This window comes from Lycorma delicatula, chromosome 1 (genome assembly GCF_047948215.1).
Source record: "Lycorma delicatula isolate Av1 chromosome 1, ASM4794821v1, whole genome shotgun sequence".
NCBI lineage: Eukaryota > Metazoa > Arthropoda > Insecta > Hemiptera > Fulgoridae > Lycorma > Lycorma delicatula.
The window spans coordinates 340669071-340683000 of NC_134455.1; the positions used below are offsets into that span (position 1 = coordinate 340669071).

Sequence of the window (13930 nt, forward strand, 5' to 3'; positions counted from 1 at the left end):
GGTAGCGGAAAGGTCTGCTGGAACCTCTCCAGTTGAGAATGACTATCTACAAGTATCTTGGAAAATGCAACCACTCGCTTTCTTTGTACGTGTTCTCACATAGTTGGAAGTTCATCTTCGAATTCTGCTTGTAATCTAAGCCAAATTGAACACACTCTTTCCGCTAAAAGTTTCATTTTAATTAATTATGAATTTTTATTTAACGAATTCATAATTACGATTACAATTATAATAATTAATAATTTTTCAAATTACCGTCAAAATGTAATAACTTTGTGCAAGATTTTTAAATTTAATTTTTATTTTTAATCTTATCCTGCACCGAGGTCATCTCAGTGCAAATTTGAACCATCAAAGAATTAAAACTTGAGTTATTTTATTATAGATAAATAAAGTATATACATATACTAAACATCCTTATTAAACAAAAAATATATTTTAAAATACAGCAAATGTTTATAAATACTTATTCGAAAACATTGTTATAAAAACTGCGCCCGCTTTTATTTAACTAAATATTTTCATTACTTTTAATTTTAAAATTTAATAATTATTACATTTATTTATTAGATATTTATATAATTTATTTTTTACTTTTCAGTGCATTTTTTTATTTGTTAATATATTATATTTTTTTGTTTAAAATTCTCAATTTGATTTAATTCTTGTTTTTTACTTTTTAGAGGGTTTTTCTAATTTGTTTCCTTTTTTTATTAATGTTAATATTAGTTAAAGAAAAGCTTTTTTAAAAAATAATTATTTATATGTAATCAAATATATTTTTGCAATTTTTTTTTGTATTTTTTTTAAGACTAAAATAAAAGCTTTTAAAAAAGTAAAAATATTTATTTTTACACATCTAAGTTACATACGTGTACCAAATTTTAATCATTTTCATACGATAGTTCATGAGAAACGAAAATTTTCAACTAAATGCATGAATTTAGCGTAGGGGTAGCATGTGGGTGCGTGGGGGTCGGTCATATCAAATTCCGACACTGTAATGCTGTATTGTCATCGAAGTTACATACGTGTACCAAATTTCATTGATTTTCATACGATAGATCAAAAGATATAGCAGTTGCAAGATTTGATATTCCTAGAGCGAGTTAAATAAAAGCTTTTAAAAAGATTTAATTTTGAGCTATATTCATTGCACAAAAAAAAGAAGAAATATGTGAAATAAAACAAACAACAGTATTAGCTTTGTACTAGACAGTGTGCTGGATGACGATTTCCTTGCTAGTTGTACATCGGTGGTTCTGGCTCATCAAAATATGTTATGAAGTCTTTACTAATTATACAAATAATCAGACATTATTTGTAAGTTACTTATTAGGTAACTAAACTGAATTTTGGTTTATATTAGAATTAGGTTTTTCCAAGAATCATTTAAGGGCAATTTGCTTATGACTAAGCTGAAGTTACAGAACAACGTTCATGTTATGCACGTGTTTATTTGCTGAAATAGCACTGTAATAACAACATCGCTGTGTGTAAGAAACACGCATGCGCTGATGATTATGTTTTAAAGCGTCAATTTCCTGACTCATACTTGCTTATCAGTTAGTTCGTTTATGCCATAAACTGTTGCAATTGCAACTTGTATTAATCCAAGAGTATTGCTCAAGGTAAACTGGTAATTTAATTGTACATTTTTTCTCGCTAGGACATCTGATAATTACGTTTCCAAACTTAAGTATAGGAATTATTAAAATCGCCCACGTAAGTACAGCAATGTATTTTTAGAATTTTCTTTTCGTAAATTTTTTTTATTCGACTTGTAAATAAATTTAAGAACGTGATTATTACACTATAATTATTATTAAAATTACATGAAATAATGTTAAAGTATAAAATTTCAAATCTGAAATTAAGTTCTAATTAAAAAGTTAACTATGTGGTAAATATAAAAAAAAAGTTGCGTAACATTAGCTAAATTCAAACATTAGCCTTCTCAAACCCACCGGGTTGGTCTAGTGGTGAACGCGTCTTCCCAACTCAGGTGATTTGGAAGTCGAGAGTTCCAGCGTTCAGGTCCTAGTAAAGCCAGTTATTTTTACACGGATTTGAATACTAGATCGTAGATACCGGTGTTTTTGGTGGTTGGGTTTCAATTAACCACACATCTCAGGAATGGTCGAACTGAGACTGTACAAGAATACACTTCATTTACACTCATACATATCATCCTCATTCATCCTCTGAAGTATTATCTGAACGGTAGTTACCGGAGGCTAAACAGGAAAAACAAAGGTAGCCTTATCAACGTTCTTGGGGGCTGATGTATTGAAACCATTCGAAACCTGTATCTTTAAAACGAAATATTCGTTTTGAAGTTGTTAACATGTGTAGACTTTTATTTAACAAAAATTACATTAAAAAATTTAAAAAATGAAGTATTATACAAATAAACACATTAAATTAGTGATACCACTAAGTGTGTTTACGGATATATTTTTAATGAAGTAAGAAATATTTGATAATATCTAGTAAGTGATGGTTTAAGAATATAATTTTTATTAAAAATATTTTTTTGAAATAGTTATATACAACTGTCAGAGGTGATATTTCAAGTACTATTTAATAAATAGACTAACATACACATTCAAATCATCATGTTTGATTACAGTGAAGTACTAAGTACCTTATTGAGTAGGAATTTTTTTTAACTAGAAAATCCTGTTTTTAGCATATACTGAATACTAGTTAATCATGGTTAATGTAAATTTTAAACAAAGTATTGAATATTAGCATGCACTTTTTGCAAAACCGTTTAAATTATTATTTGTTTATTTTACTATGTGTAATTTTTAAACATTTTATTCTAATGCAAAATCAAAATATTTATATTCAATTTATTGACTATCGAAACCTTTTTCCAATTAATGGGGAAACTGGAAGTTACTGGAATATTTTATTTAAGATTAATGAATTCATTTGATAATAATTTGCCTACCGTCTGTATCACCACCATGGAAAAATTAATGATAAATCAATTTTTTCTTCTTTTCTTTTCAATTCTTATTTTTGGATCTTGTGCATGTGGTTTGCAAAAAAATTGTACTTTGGTACTTATTATTATAATAGAACCAAAGTAGAAAGCTTTAAAATTCTTTTTAAAACTTAATTTTTTCACTGTTAAATTATGCACAATTTCTTAACTCATAAATAGAAAAATCCAAGCAAGTGTTTGGGAACCTCCATGTTCACACCTCACCGGCACAATGAGAGAATACTTGATCATAAGAAAGGCAGACATTTTTGTAAAGAACAGTTTTTTCTAATTTTTAAAGAAAAAATAAAGAAATTCTGTCATGAACAAAAGTTGTTTTAAGATAGTTTACAACTTTTAATTCTTTCAGTTTTTTTTTCATACCTATGGTGTAGGCTTATTATTGCATTAAAAAGTTATGTACTTGTACAGATGGGAATAAGATAGTAGTAGTAAGATGTATTTCTTTCTGACAAACTATATTTTTTTTAAAAAGAAAGTTAAGTTTTCATGTGTGTTCATGGTGGATGCTATGCGACTGACAGAAAAAACGAAAAAAAAATCTAAAGGAATGTTGTGAATAGATACTGAAATGTTATTGTGATGAGTGAAGTGACATCCTTTTCAGTTTTGTGATTGGAAATTAAACTCGGGTGCATCATTACAACTTAGAAGAAAATTGGTAGAGCATGTAATATCACTTTGATTTCCCAGAATAAAAAGATTCAAAAGTTAATCCTCTATAAAAAAATCAATGCATGTTGTCTCAGAAGACAGAAAAATAATATTACAAAAATTTTTCAAAATATTAAATTTGATTTATAGTTTTTAGTCGTACTTTAATAAAATTATTATAGTACATTGCATGAGTTTAATTAGTAGGTTAATTTGGATTTCAAAAGATAACATCATATATTGACATTTCTAATATATTTATAAAAATATCAAACAAATTTTCAGTCAAACATTTTTACTATACAAAGTAACGAAATAGTGAAGTTTTTATTTCATTTACTTAATTAACTATCACAATTTTCGACAAACGTTTTTATGAGTTTTTATAAAAGGTTTCTTATTCGATCCATCTCTGATAATGCATCATTACTGCCAAAAATCATCTGTATATATATATATATATATATATATATAGAAAGAGAGAGAGAATTATGACGAAATGTTGTCAAATCGAAAACACAAAAACTCCCGTACCAAGTTTTTTCATTTATTTTTTAATGTCAAATGCCATCGCATTTTTCATCTGCGACCCCAAAAACCCCGCATAGCTATTTTGCAATTTTTTTTACATCCGCACCCTTATTTTATCCCCGTATAGATGGAATGTTTGCAAAAATAATGCTGGAATATTGTATTATCAGTCGAACTTTTTTTTCTGATGAGTTGGAGGAATACCATTTACGTACCCCCCACTAGTGAGAGAGTGTAGGACTCGCACGGGTTCGGCTAAATGCTGTTAAGTACTTATGTGTGCCCGCACCCTGCCGACCAAAACTCTTATCTCATCATTTTTCCCGTTCCTGGGACCGCTCATGTAGTGCATTACGTCTGGTAAAGGGGAGTGTAACGCTGTCGTGTGCCGAAATGCGGAGTTCCTACTGTCTCATTGCGCAGAGGCGATTTCCATGTGCTCGAGGGTCCCATAAACGTTCAGCCGCGGACCTATCCGCCCCGGCTCCCTCCGACATCTCATTTCCTGGCGGAAATTCGGCAGCCAGTCCGGACCCGGCGTCTTAGCGGAGCTAATCGTTTTGCTGCCTCCAAAAGTTCAGTTAAAAGTGAAAGGAGGAGGGCTCTCCTGTTCACTCCTCTCATCAACCCTAAGTTCCTCTCCTGCGGGAAAGAGCCCGTCTATTATATTACGAACCATATGGACATCCTGAATAACAGGGGCTCTAAGCCTTAAGACCGTCCTTACCAGTATGTTGTAAGGCCTGCCCCATGGATCCAGTTCTATTTCCGAAATTACTTTCTTCCAAGACCTCTTACGAGCTTCTCGGATGCATCCAACAAGATCCTTGTTGTATTCACGATATCTATCTGTAAGGATGTCTCTAAGGGCAGGGAGATATGCCCTCGTCATGCGTCTCCTAGCCCAGTGGCAGACCTTCTTCTTTTTCGGGATTTCAGAGGTCCACAAATATATACCTGCAGGTAAATATACCTGCGGGTGCCCCTTTCTGGAATATCTTCGCGGTAGACTGGCACACACCGCCTCAATTGAACTCACTAAACGAGATGCCTTCTCCTCCTTTGTGTGCCCTTCGGTTACTCTTTTGAGGTCAAACACCAGTGTAAAAATCTCCACTGTTCAGACAGATAATGTCCAACGCCGCAGCTGTTTCCATTAATGTCTTCTACGACTATCAGTCGTAACAGATCCCCAATGCATGGACCATGCGTTGATGTCTCCCGCGACTAGTGCAGGCGATGCGCGAGAAGATCCCTCGCCATATCAGCCAACTCCTCAAACCTTTTGATTGGAATATTCAGCGATATATAACAAGGGTTAAGCTAGATCTTTGTGACTCTCGCCCTAATGTAACTTCTTCCTAGGCGAACTTCTCTGATGGGTAAAGACCCGCATATCCAAATGACCTCCACCTCCTGACAGATGCCACCCCGGTCGGGAGCAAATTACGTACGGCTCAAAGACGAGACGTATCCACGTCCATCTCCGAGGCGTATCTGGTCAATAAATTATATGCCAGTGCTGGGTGATTCAAGTTATGTTAAATTGTATAATCTTCATTTTCGTCCTTTATTATCGCTGGCCCTCTCCCTGGCCTTCAGTGGCAATCTCCTTTCCAGTTCCTCTGCACGTAAAAGCCTGTGTGCCTGCCCCTCAACGTCACAGGACAGATCTGGACGCCTCCCTGCAGTCCGCTGCCTTGTAGTAACGACCACTCGTGTGGATCCCAATGTAACTGTGCAAAATTTCATCAATCAGCAATGTCAGGTAGTATATTAAATTAAGATGCAAGATTTGAGGACAAAATTTAAAAACAAAACTTTCTTTTTTTTGTCTTCAGTCATTTGACTGGTTTGATGCATATCTCCAAGATTTCCTATCTAGTGCTAGTCGTTTAATTTCAGTATACCTCCTACATCCTACATCCCTAACAATTTGTTTTACATATTCCAAACGTTGCCTGCCTACACAATTTTTTAGTTCTACTTGTCCCTCCAATATTAAAGCGACTATTCCAGGATTCCTTAGTATGTGGCCCATAAGTCTGTCTCTTCTTTTCACTATATTTTTCTAAATGCTTCTTTCTTCATCAATTTGCCACAACACCTCTCATTTTGTCACTTCACCACATCTGACTTTTTACATTCTCCTGTAGCACCACATTTCAAAAGCTTCTAATCTTTTCTTCTCAGGTACTCTGATCGTCCAAATTTCACTTCAATATAAAGCTACGCTCCGCTTCAAACATATACTTTCAAAAATCATTTCCTGACGTTTAAATTAATTTTTCATGTAAACAAAAATTACATCAATTTAAATTTGAAAGCTCGTTTAGCCTATGCTATTCAGCATTTTATATCGCTTCTGCTTCGTCCATCTTTAGTAATTCTACTTCCTAAATAAAATTCTTCTACCTCCATAATCTTTTCTTTTCATATTTTTACTTCAGTGGTTCATCTTCATTATTTCTATTACATTTCATTACTTTCATTTTGTTCTTTATTTTCATGTGGTAATTCTTGTGTAGGATTTCATCCACTGTTCATTGTTTCTTCTAAATCTTTTTTACTGTCAGCTAGAATTATTATAGCATCAGCAAATTGTAGCATCTGTATCTTTTCACGTTGTACTGTTACTCCAGATCTAAATTTTTCTTTAACATCATTAACTGCTAGTTCTATGTAAAGAACATACTTCTACATAGTTCTATGTAGGAATATCCTCGTTGGACTCCCTTTTTTTTGTTACAGCTTCTTTCTTATGTTCTTCAATTAGTACTGTTGCTGTTTGGTTCCTGTAAATGTTAGCAATTGTTCTTCTATATCTGTATTTGAACCCTATTTTTTTAAAATGCTGAACATTTTATTCCATTCTGTGTTATCGAATGCCTTTTCCAGGTCTATAAATGCCAAGTATGTTAATTTGTTTTTCTTTAACCTTCCTTCTACTATTTATCTAAGGGCTAAAATTGCTTCCCTTATCCCTATACTTTTCCTGAAACCAAATTGGTCTTAGCCTAACACTTCTTTCACTCTCCTCTCAATTGTTCTGTACAGAATTCTAGATAAGATTTTTGATGCATGACTAGTTAAGCTAATTGTTCTGTATTCTTCACATATACATGCTCCTGCTTTCTTTGGTATCATGACTATAATACTCTTTTTGAAGTCTGATGGAACTTCCCCTTTTTTGTAAATATTACACACAAGATTGTATAATCTATCAATCACTTCCTTACCACCATTGCACAATAATTTTGCGAGTATCCCATCTATTCCAGGAGCCTTTCTGCCATTCAAATCTTTTAATGGTCTCTTAAATTCAGATCTCAGTATTGTTTCTCCCCTTTCATCCTCTTTGACTTCCTCTTCTTCCTCTTTAACACCATTTTTAATTCATTTCCTCCGTATAACTCTTCAACACATTTCACGCACTTATCAACTTTTCCTTTTGTACCATAAATTGGTGTACCATCTTTGTTTAACAAATTATTAGATTCTAATTTATGTACCCCCAAATTTTCCTCAACTTTCCTATATGCTCTGTCTATTTTACCAATGTTCATTTCTCTTTCCTCTTCTGAACACTTTTCTGTAATCCACTCCTTTCACTTCTTTCACTAGTTTGCACTTCCTGTTTATAGTATTTCTTAATTGTTGATACTTCCTTTTACTTTCTTCATCACTAGAATTCTCATACTTTCTACACACAGCTATCAGCTGCAATATATCCTCTGATATCCAAGGTTTTCTGCCAGTTCTCTTTGGTCTGCCTAAGTTTTCTTCTGCTGATTTAAGAATTTCCTTTTTAACATTCTCCCATTCTTCTTCTACATTTTCTACCTTTTGTTTTTACTCAGTCCTCTTGCGATATCCTCCTCAAAAATCATCTTTACCTCCTCTTCCTCAAGCTTCTCTAAATTCCACTGATTCATCTGGCACCTTTTCTTTAGGTTTTTAAACCCCAATGTACATTTCATTATCATTAAATTATGGTCACTATCAATGCCTGCTCCATGGTAAACTATATAGTCGACAAGTTGATTTCTAAATCTTTGCTTAACCATGATATATCTATGTGATACCTTGCAGTATCACCTGGCTTTTTCCATGTGTATATTCTTCTATTATGATTTTTAAACTGGGTGTTGGCAATTACTAAATTATACTTCGTGCAACACTCTATAAGTCGGTCCTCTCTTTCATTCCTTTTGCCCAGCCTATATTCACCCACTATATTTCCTTCCTTGACTTTGCCAATGCTTGCATTCCAATTTCTAACTATTATTAAATTTTCATCTCCTTTTATGTGTTTAATTGCTTCGTCAATTTCTTCATATACACACTCTACCTCATCATCATCATGGGTGCTTGTAGGCATATAGACGTTAACAATTGTTGTCGGTTTAGGTTTTGATTTTATCCTTATTACAATGATTTTATCACTATGCATTTTGAAATACTCTACTCTCTTCCCTATCTTCTTGTTCATTACGAAACCTACTCCTGCCTGCCCATTATTTGAAGCTGAGTTAATTATTCTAAAATCACCTGACCAAAAGTCATTTTCCTCTTCCCACTGAACCTCGCTAATTCCTACTATATCTACATTTATCCTATCCATTTCCCTCTTTAAATTTTCTAACCTACCAATCTTTTTCAGACTTCTAACATTCCACATTCAAACTCGTAGAATGTTATATTTTTAATTTTCTGGTCACCCCTTCCTTAGTAGTCCACACCTGGAGATCTGAACTGGGGACTAGTTTACCTCCGTAATATTTTACCAAGGAAGGCGCCTCCATCCTTGTTATATGAAAATGCAGAGAGCTACATTTTCTTGGAAAAAAAGCAGCTGTATTTTTCCATTCCTTTCAGCTGTGCAGTATTCAGAAGATTGAGTGATGTTGATATGGCCGTTTAAGTCGTCCTGACCTATGCCCTTAACAATTACTGAAAGAGCTGCTGCCCTCTTTCAGGAATCATTCCTTAGTCTGGCTCTCAACAGATACCTCTTCGATATGGTTGCACCTTCAGTCCAGCTACTTTGTATCACTGAACACTCAAGCCCCCTCACCATGGGGGCAACATCTCATGATTCATAAAGGGAGAAAAAACATTGTGAGTTAAAGAAAAGCAAGTAAAAAGACTAATTTTCCCATGTAAAATCCCAATATTCTCTTTTGAAAATATGGCAGCCCTGTACATACAACTGCCAATGTTCTTATGAAATTGAATTTTGAACCTATCCCACATCCTCCACGCTCATCACATTTAACGCTCTGTGATTTTCATTATTTTCATCAATTAAAAAGGGATGTTAAAGGTATTAATTTCACTACGGATGATGAACAGAAGGACTCATTAAGTCTTTGCTCAAGCTGCCCAGCATTCTTCATTGATGAATGATGGAATGAGAATATTGGTTCATTATTGGAAGAAATGTATAGTGAACAGCAATTTTTTTATATGAACAAAAATTAACCTCCCAAACAATGACCATACTAAGAACACTGTTCTTCTTAGAACAAAATATTGTACAATTTTTAAAATATTGAAATAAAATTTACTTTCAATGGAACAAATTAAACTATTTTTTTAGATCCTCTGTGCAAATGTACGAAAATGTAAATGTAAAAAATGAGTATTGGTGTTTCATAGTTGTTCCAGAAAAGTCTGATATTTTGAAAACATTAATCAGAACTATATTATACATTGAAGTGACTTCAGTGTGAAGTACATTACAGGATACAAGTGATTTAATTTCAGCACAGAAAACTGTACTCTTTCCTAACAGAATGTTTAGATTCCTACAAGTTTTAATAGAATTATTCTTTTCTTCATTACTGTTTTCTCATCCTGTTGTTAATTGAAATTATGAAATATGCATATAAAATATTTCAGCAAAGTTTTCTTTTACATTTTCTTTTGAAAAACCTTTTAAAGAATTTTTTATACCATTGTTCTACTCTTTCACTAGATCATTAGTTTGTGGAAATCATTTATAATTTATTTTTGTATGATGTGTAGGTTACATTATTTTGACAAAGTTCTCATAAAAATTGATTTTTTCAGATTTCTAAAAATGGAAGAAAATTTAGCATTATTTGAATGTCCTTTTACTTGGAACGTACCAGATGTGCCAGTACGTGATGAATTTATGGAAAAGTTACAAAATGAAGAAGAACAAACTTACTTTCTTATGAATGGGTAAGTGGAAAACTAAAAATAATGGTTTTTCCCCCTCTGTGTTTGTTTGCCTCCATGCATATGTATGTATATATCTATTCATATGAGTGAGAGTCCTATAAAGAAAGAAGAATAATTTAATTTCAGAATATTCTAAACTGGTGAAAGATTTTTAAAGAAAATTACAATGAACACTCAAAAAGACCTCCACTGCAACATAGAGTCAAGATTTACTAACCATCTCATAGACAGATCACAAACCCCCATCATTATTGACAACAACCTTGATATTCTTCATATACACAAAAAAGTCCATATCTTACACTCTGAATGATATGGAGTAAATAAAAATACAAAAATATATAACTTAAATGGATTCAATTCAATTAACTCAAACTCTTCCATCACATTCTTAATTTGTGTCTGTCTAATTAAAAATATCACTAGTAATAGCCTCAGTGGATGCAGCACTGCTCTCAGTGATGGTTTCAAGAGAGTGAAAATTTTTTAAAAACATTTTTTTACAATTTGTTATATAGTGTATTGTTGCAGAGGTTTAAATTTCAAATTGTTTTTGTTAAGTTGTCGTAAACAGATAATAATTCTTTACAGATGTTTAAAGAATTTAATTGTAAGAAAATTCAAATAAATAAAGACATTTGAAAACAAAAAAAGTTTAAGAAACTTGATTTTAATTTAAAACAAAGCACAACAAAATTTCATAGGAAATGATATAATAATAGACCAAACCAAATATCAATGTTATTACTAACATTTAACCAGTTTTTAAAAGTTTGTTTTACCTTTTTTTGGTAACAGATAATAATGCTTTATTGTACTGTAGTAAAGAAGTTTTAAGAACTTATTTTATTTCTGTGTTTATTTTGAAAATTAAATTTTGTGATGCATGTTTGTGGTCAAGTTTTGTCAAAATTACTGCTCTGCATATGAAATTTTTTCCCTGTATTTTTACCTGTGTTGTTTCGGTTATGGTATGTTTGAATCATGTAGTAAAAAAATACTGCATCTGAAAATTTTGGTGTAATTTATTCAGTACTTTTTGTTTACTGTTTTCTGTTTTCACCCTTGATTACAATATTTGTACATTCTTATTTATATGTGATAAAATATACCCTATAATGAAGAAACAAGTTGAATTCATATAAATATCCAAAAAGTATTATATGTTCAACAAAGTTTAGCCTATCGAAAAAAATAGTTAGAAAGATAAAGCAAATAAATACTGTACACTTATGTCAAGTACTTTAGTTTATTTACTAACTTATTTTATTACAAGTGGATATCTGGATATTATGTAACTTTTATTTTTGTGATTTCCCATTTGGTCAAATATATTAAAATAATAATATTTAACTCAAAGAAAATTTTCTTTTTTTATAATAATATGCAATTAACTTTAGTACCTGTTACAAGATTTTGATAAAATTTTATTATATAAAAATCTTGAAAGTAAAGTAATGTACTGAATGTCACAAGTTTATTTGTTGTAAAAGTATTTTTAAATCTCCTTTTATGAAAAAAAATTAATTGTGGGTCTAAAGGTTTATAACTTTCAAATTTATAACTGAAATTGATAATAAAACTATAAAATAATATTTGGCTATCTGCTCAAAAAATATTCAACATTATTTTATAATGATCAACTTATTTAAAGTAATTATTTTAATAGTGTTAGACTGCATTAAACTTCGGGCAATACTTTTTTATTATTATTCTTGGTGAAATTCTTATCATTATTCTTTGATTACTGAGAGATCTTTTTCAAGTTCATATTCTTTACAAGTGTTCTCATATAATATTTTCTTCTTAGAGTAGGTCTAATAATTTTATTATGATTGCTATCTTTATTAATTTTTTAACTTTAAATTTAGGCTTTATATAATCTACTTTCAAAATAAAGTTTTTATGCCATAGGGATTTACAACTTTCTGTTAATAGTAAATTTTTATTACAAAATATTCTTCAAATAAAAAATATTTCTGATATATGTCCTAAATCTAATTAAAATTTTAATATGTATGAGTATTATAAAAAAAAATTAATTTGGCGATTTTTAACATGTATGCTTAAAAATAAATAATTGCTATAAATTACTATTACATCTCACACGATGTGTTTTATTTTCCTTCCAAATCTTCAGAAGTTAGTTTAATATTTGATATTACTAATGTTATAATAAATAATTTACATAATATTATTTATATAGTTGTAAACAAACAATTTTTTTAAATGCAAAACATTTGTAAAAAGATTGTTGTAAGTTAATGACATCATTAAACATAACTATCATGTCTATCTTGTTTTACAGCTTCATTTTATTCAACTGCATCACATGACACAATAAAGTTTTATAATATAGTGAACATTAATTATAAGCATGTTACTGTAAATAGATATGAAGTCATATCACTTCATGGATTTCATACTAGAAATATGTCAAACAAGGAAAGGAACATTAAGCCATGAATTTTAGACACATCATGAAATTTCTGTTGCATTGAGATAAATCTTTTTATATCTCTAAACAGCAAACCTTGCAAGAATAGTTTTTTTATGACAGATAACTTTCTATAACTCATCCTACTAATTTATAGTCTGCAACCAACCCAGTTTTATAAAGTTTATTTTCTCAGATTTTAATTTTATGAACAAATATTCATAAATCATAGTTCCATTATTCTTTAGCTCTTGTTTCTAAATTATTGTTTGTACAGTACCTTTTTGTACTATTGTCATTCACTGGATGTGACACTATGAAATCCCCATTGGCTTTATTCTGTTTTGGACATAATTAGTGGTGTAATCTATTTCCTTGTAACATTAAAATATTTTTACATAATACAACAGAGAACAGACAGAAAAAAATTGTTAATGTCATGTCAATTATATCACCATCATCAGTGTTAATCATGTTACTTATATTACTTATACATTTAGGAGAACAACAGACAACAATAGAACTGGTGCTAGTATTACTATCATAATGACGATGCAAGTAATCTTTATTGAGACCATTGCTATCATTGACTTTTTACTAAGATTAAAAAAAGACTTGCATGTTACCTTTTTAAAAAGTTTGTCTGTTTTGTTTTTTATAATTTATTCCAAAAGCCCCTCCATTAAAAGTTTTTTTTTTTTTTTGTTATTCATCCAATAAACTCTAGTACTTTCACATTGCATTAGTTGGTAAAAACAATATTAACCTTGATTATAACTTCTGCAAATCATTTGTGGATACCTGCTGAAATATGTTAGGTTAAGTGGGTTTCGAAGTTGAGAATTGTAAAGTTCAAATCCTAGTAAAGGCAGTTACTTTTATACAGATTTGAATACTAGACTGTGGATACCAGTGTTCTTTGGTGGCTGGGTTTCAATTAACCACACCTCAACAATGGTTGACCTGCATCTTTCTACATTAATTTTTTTTTGGGTCAAAAACGCTTTTGCGTTATTATTGCTTGGAAAAATATAAAGCTAACATCACAGATAATTTATCACTAAACCTTAAAACTAATATCA

The 13930-nt window shown here is 31.1% G+C and overlaps 1 protein-coding gene across 2 annotated transcripts in view; it reads left to right on the forward strand.

The window, feature by feature from the left end:
- The first annotated feature begins 1546 nt into the window (after positions 1–1546).
- The window catches only part of LOC142334336 (uncharacterized), a 34065-nt gene continuing 21681 nt past the window's right edge, over positions 1547–13930 (forward strand). The window contains exons 1-2 of one of the 2 annotated variants that reach the window (XM_075382302.1): positions 1547–1725; positions 10277–10411. In XM_075382302.1, coding sequence (XP_075238417.1) covers positions 10287–10411 — 125 coding nt within the window. In that variant the 5' untranslated portion in view covers positions 1547–1725; positions 10277–10286. The remainder of the gene's footprint in view (positions 1726–10276; positions 10412–13930) is intronic. The other variant, XM_075382303.1, reaches the window with a different exon arrangement.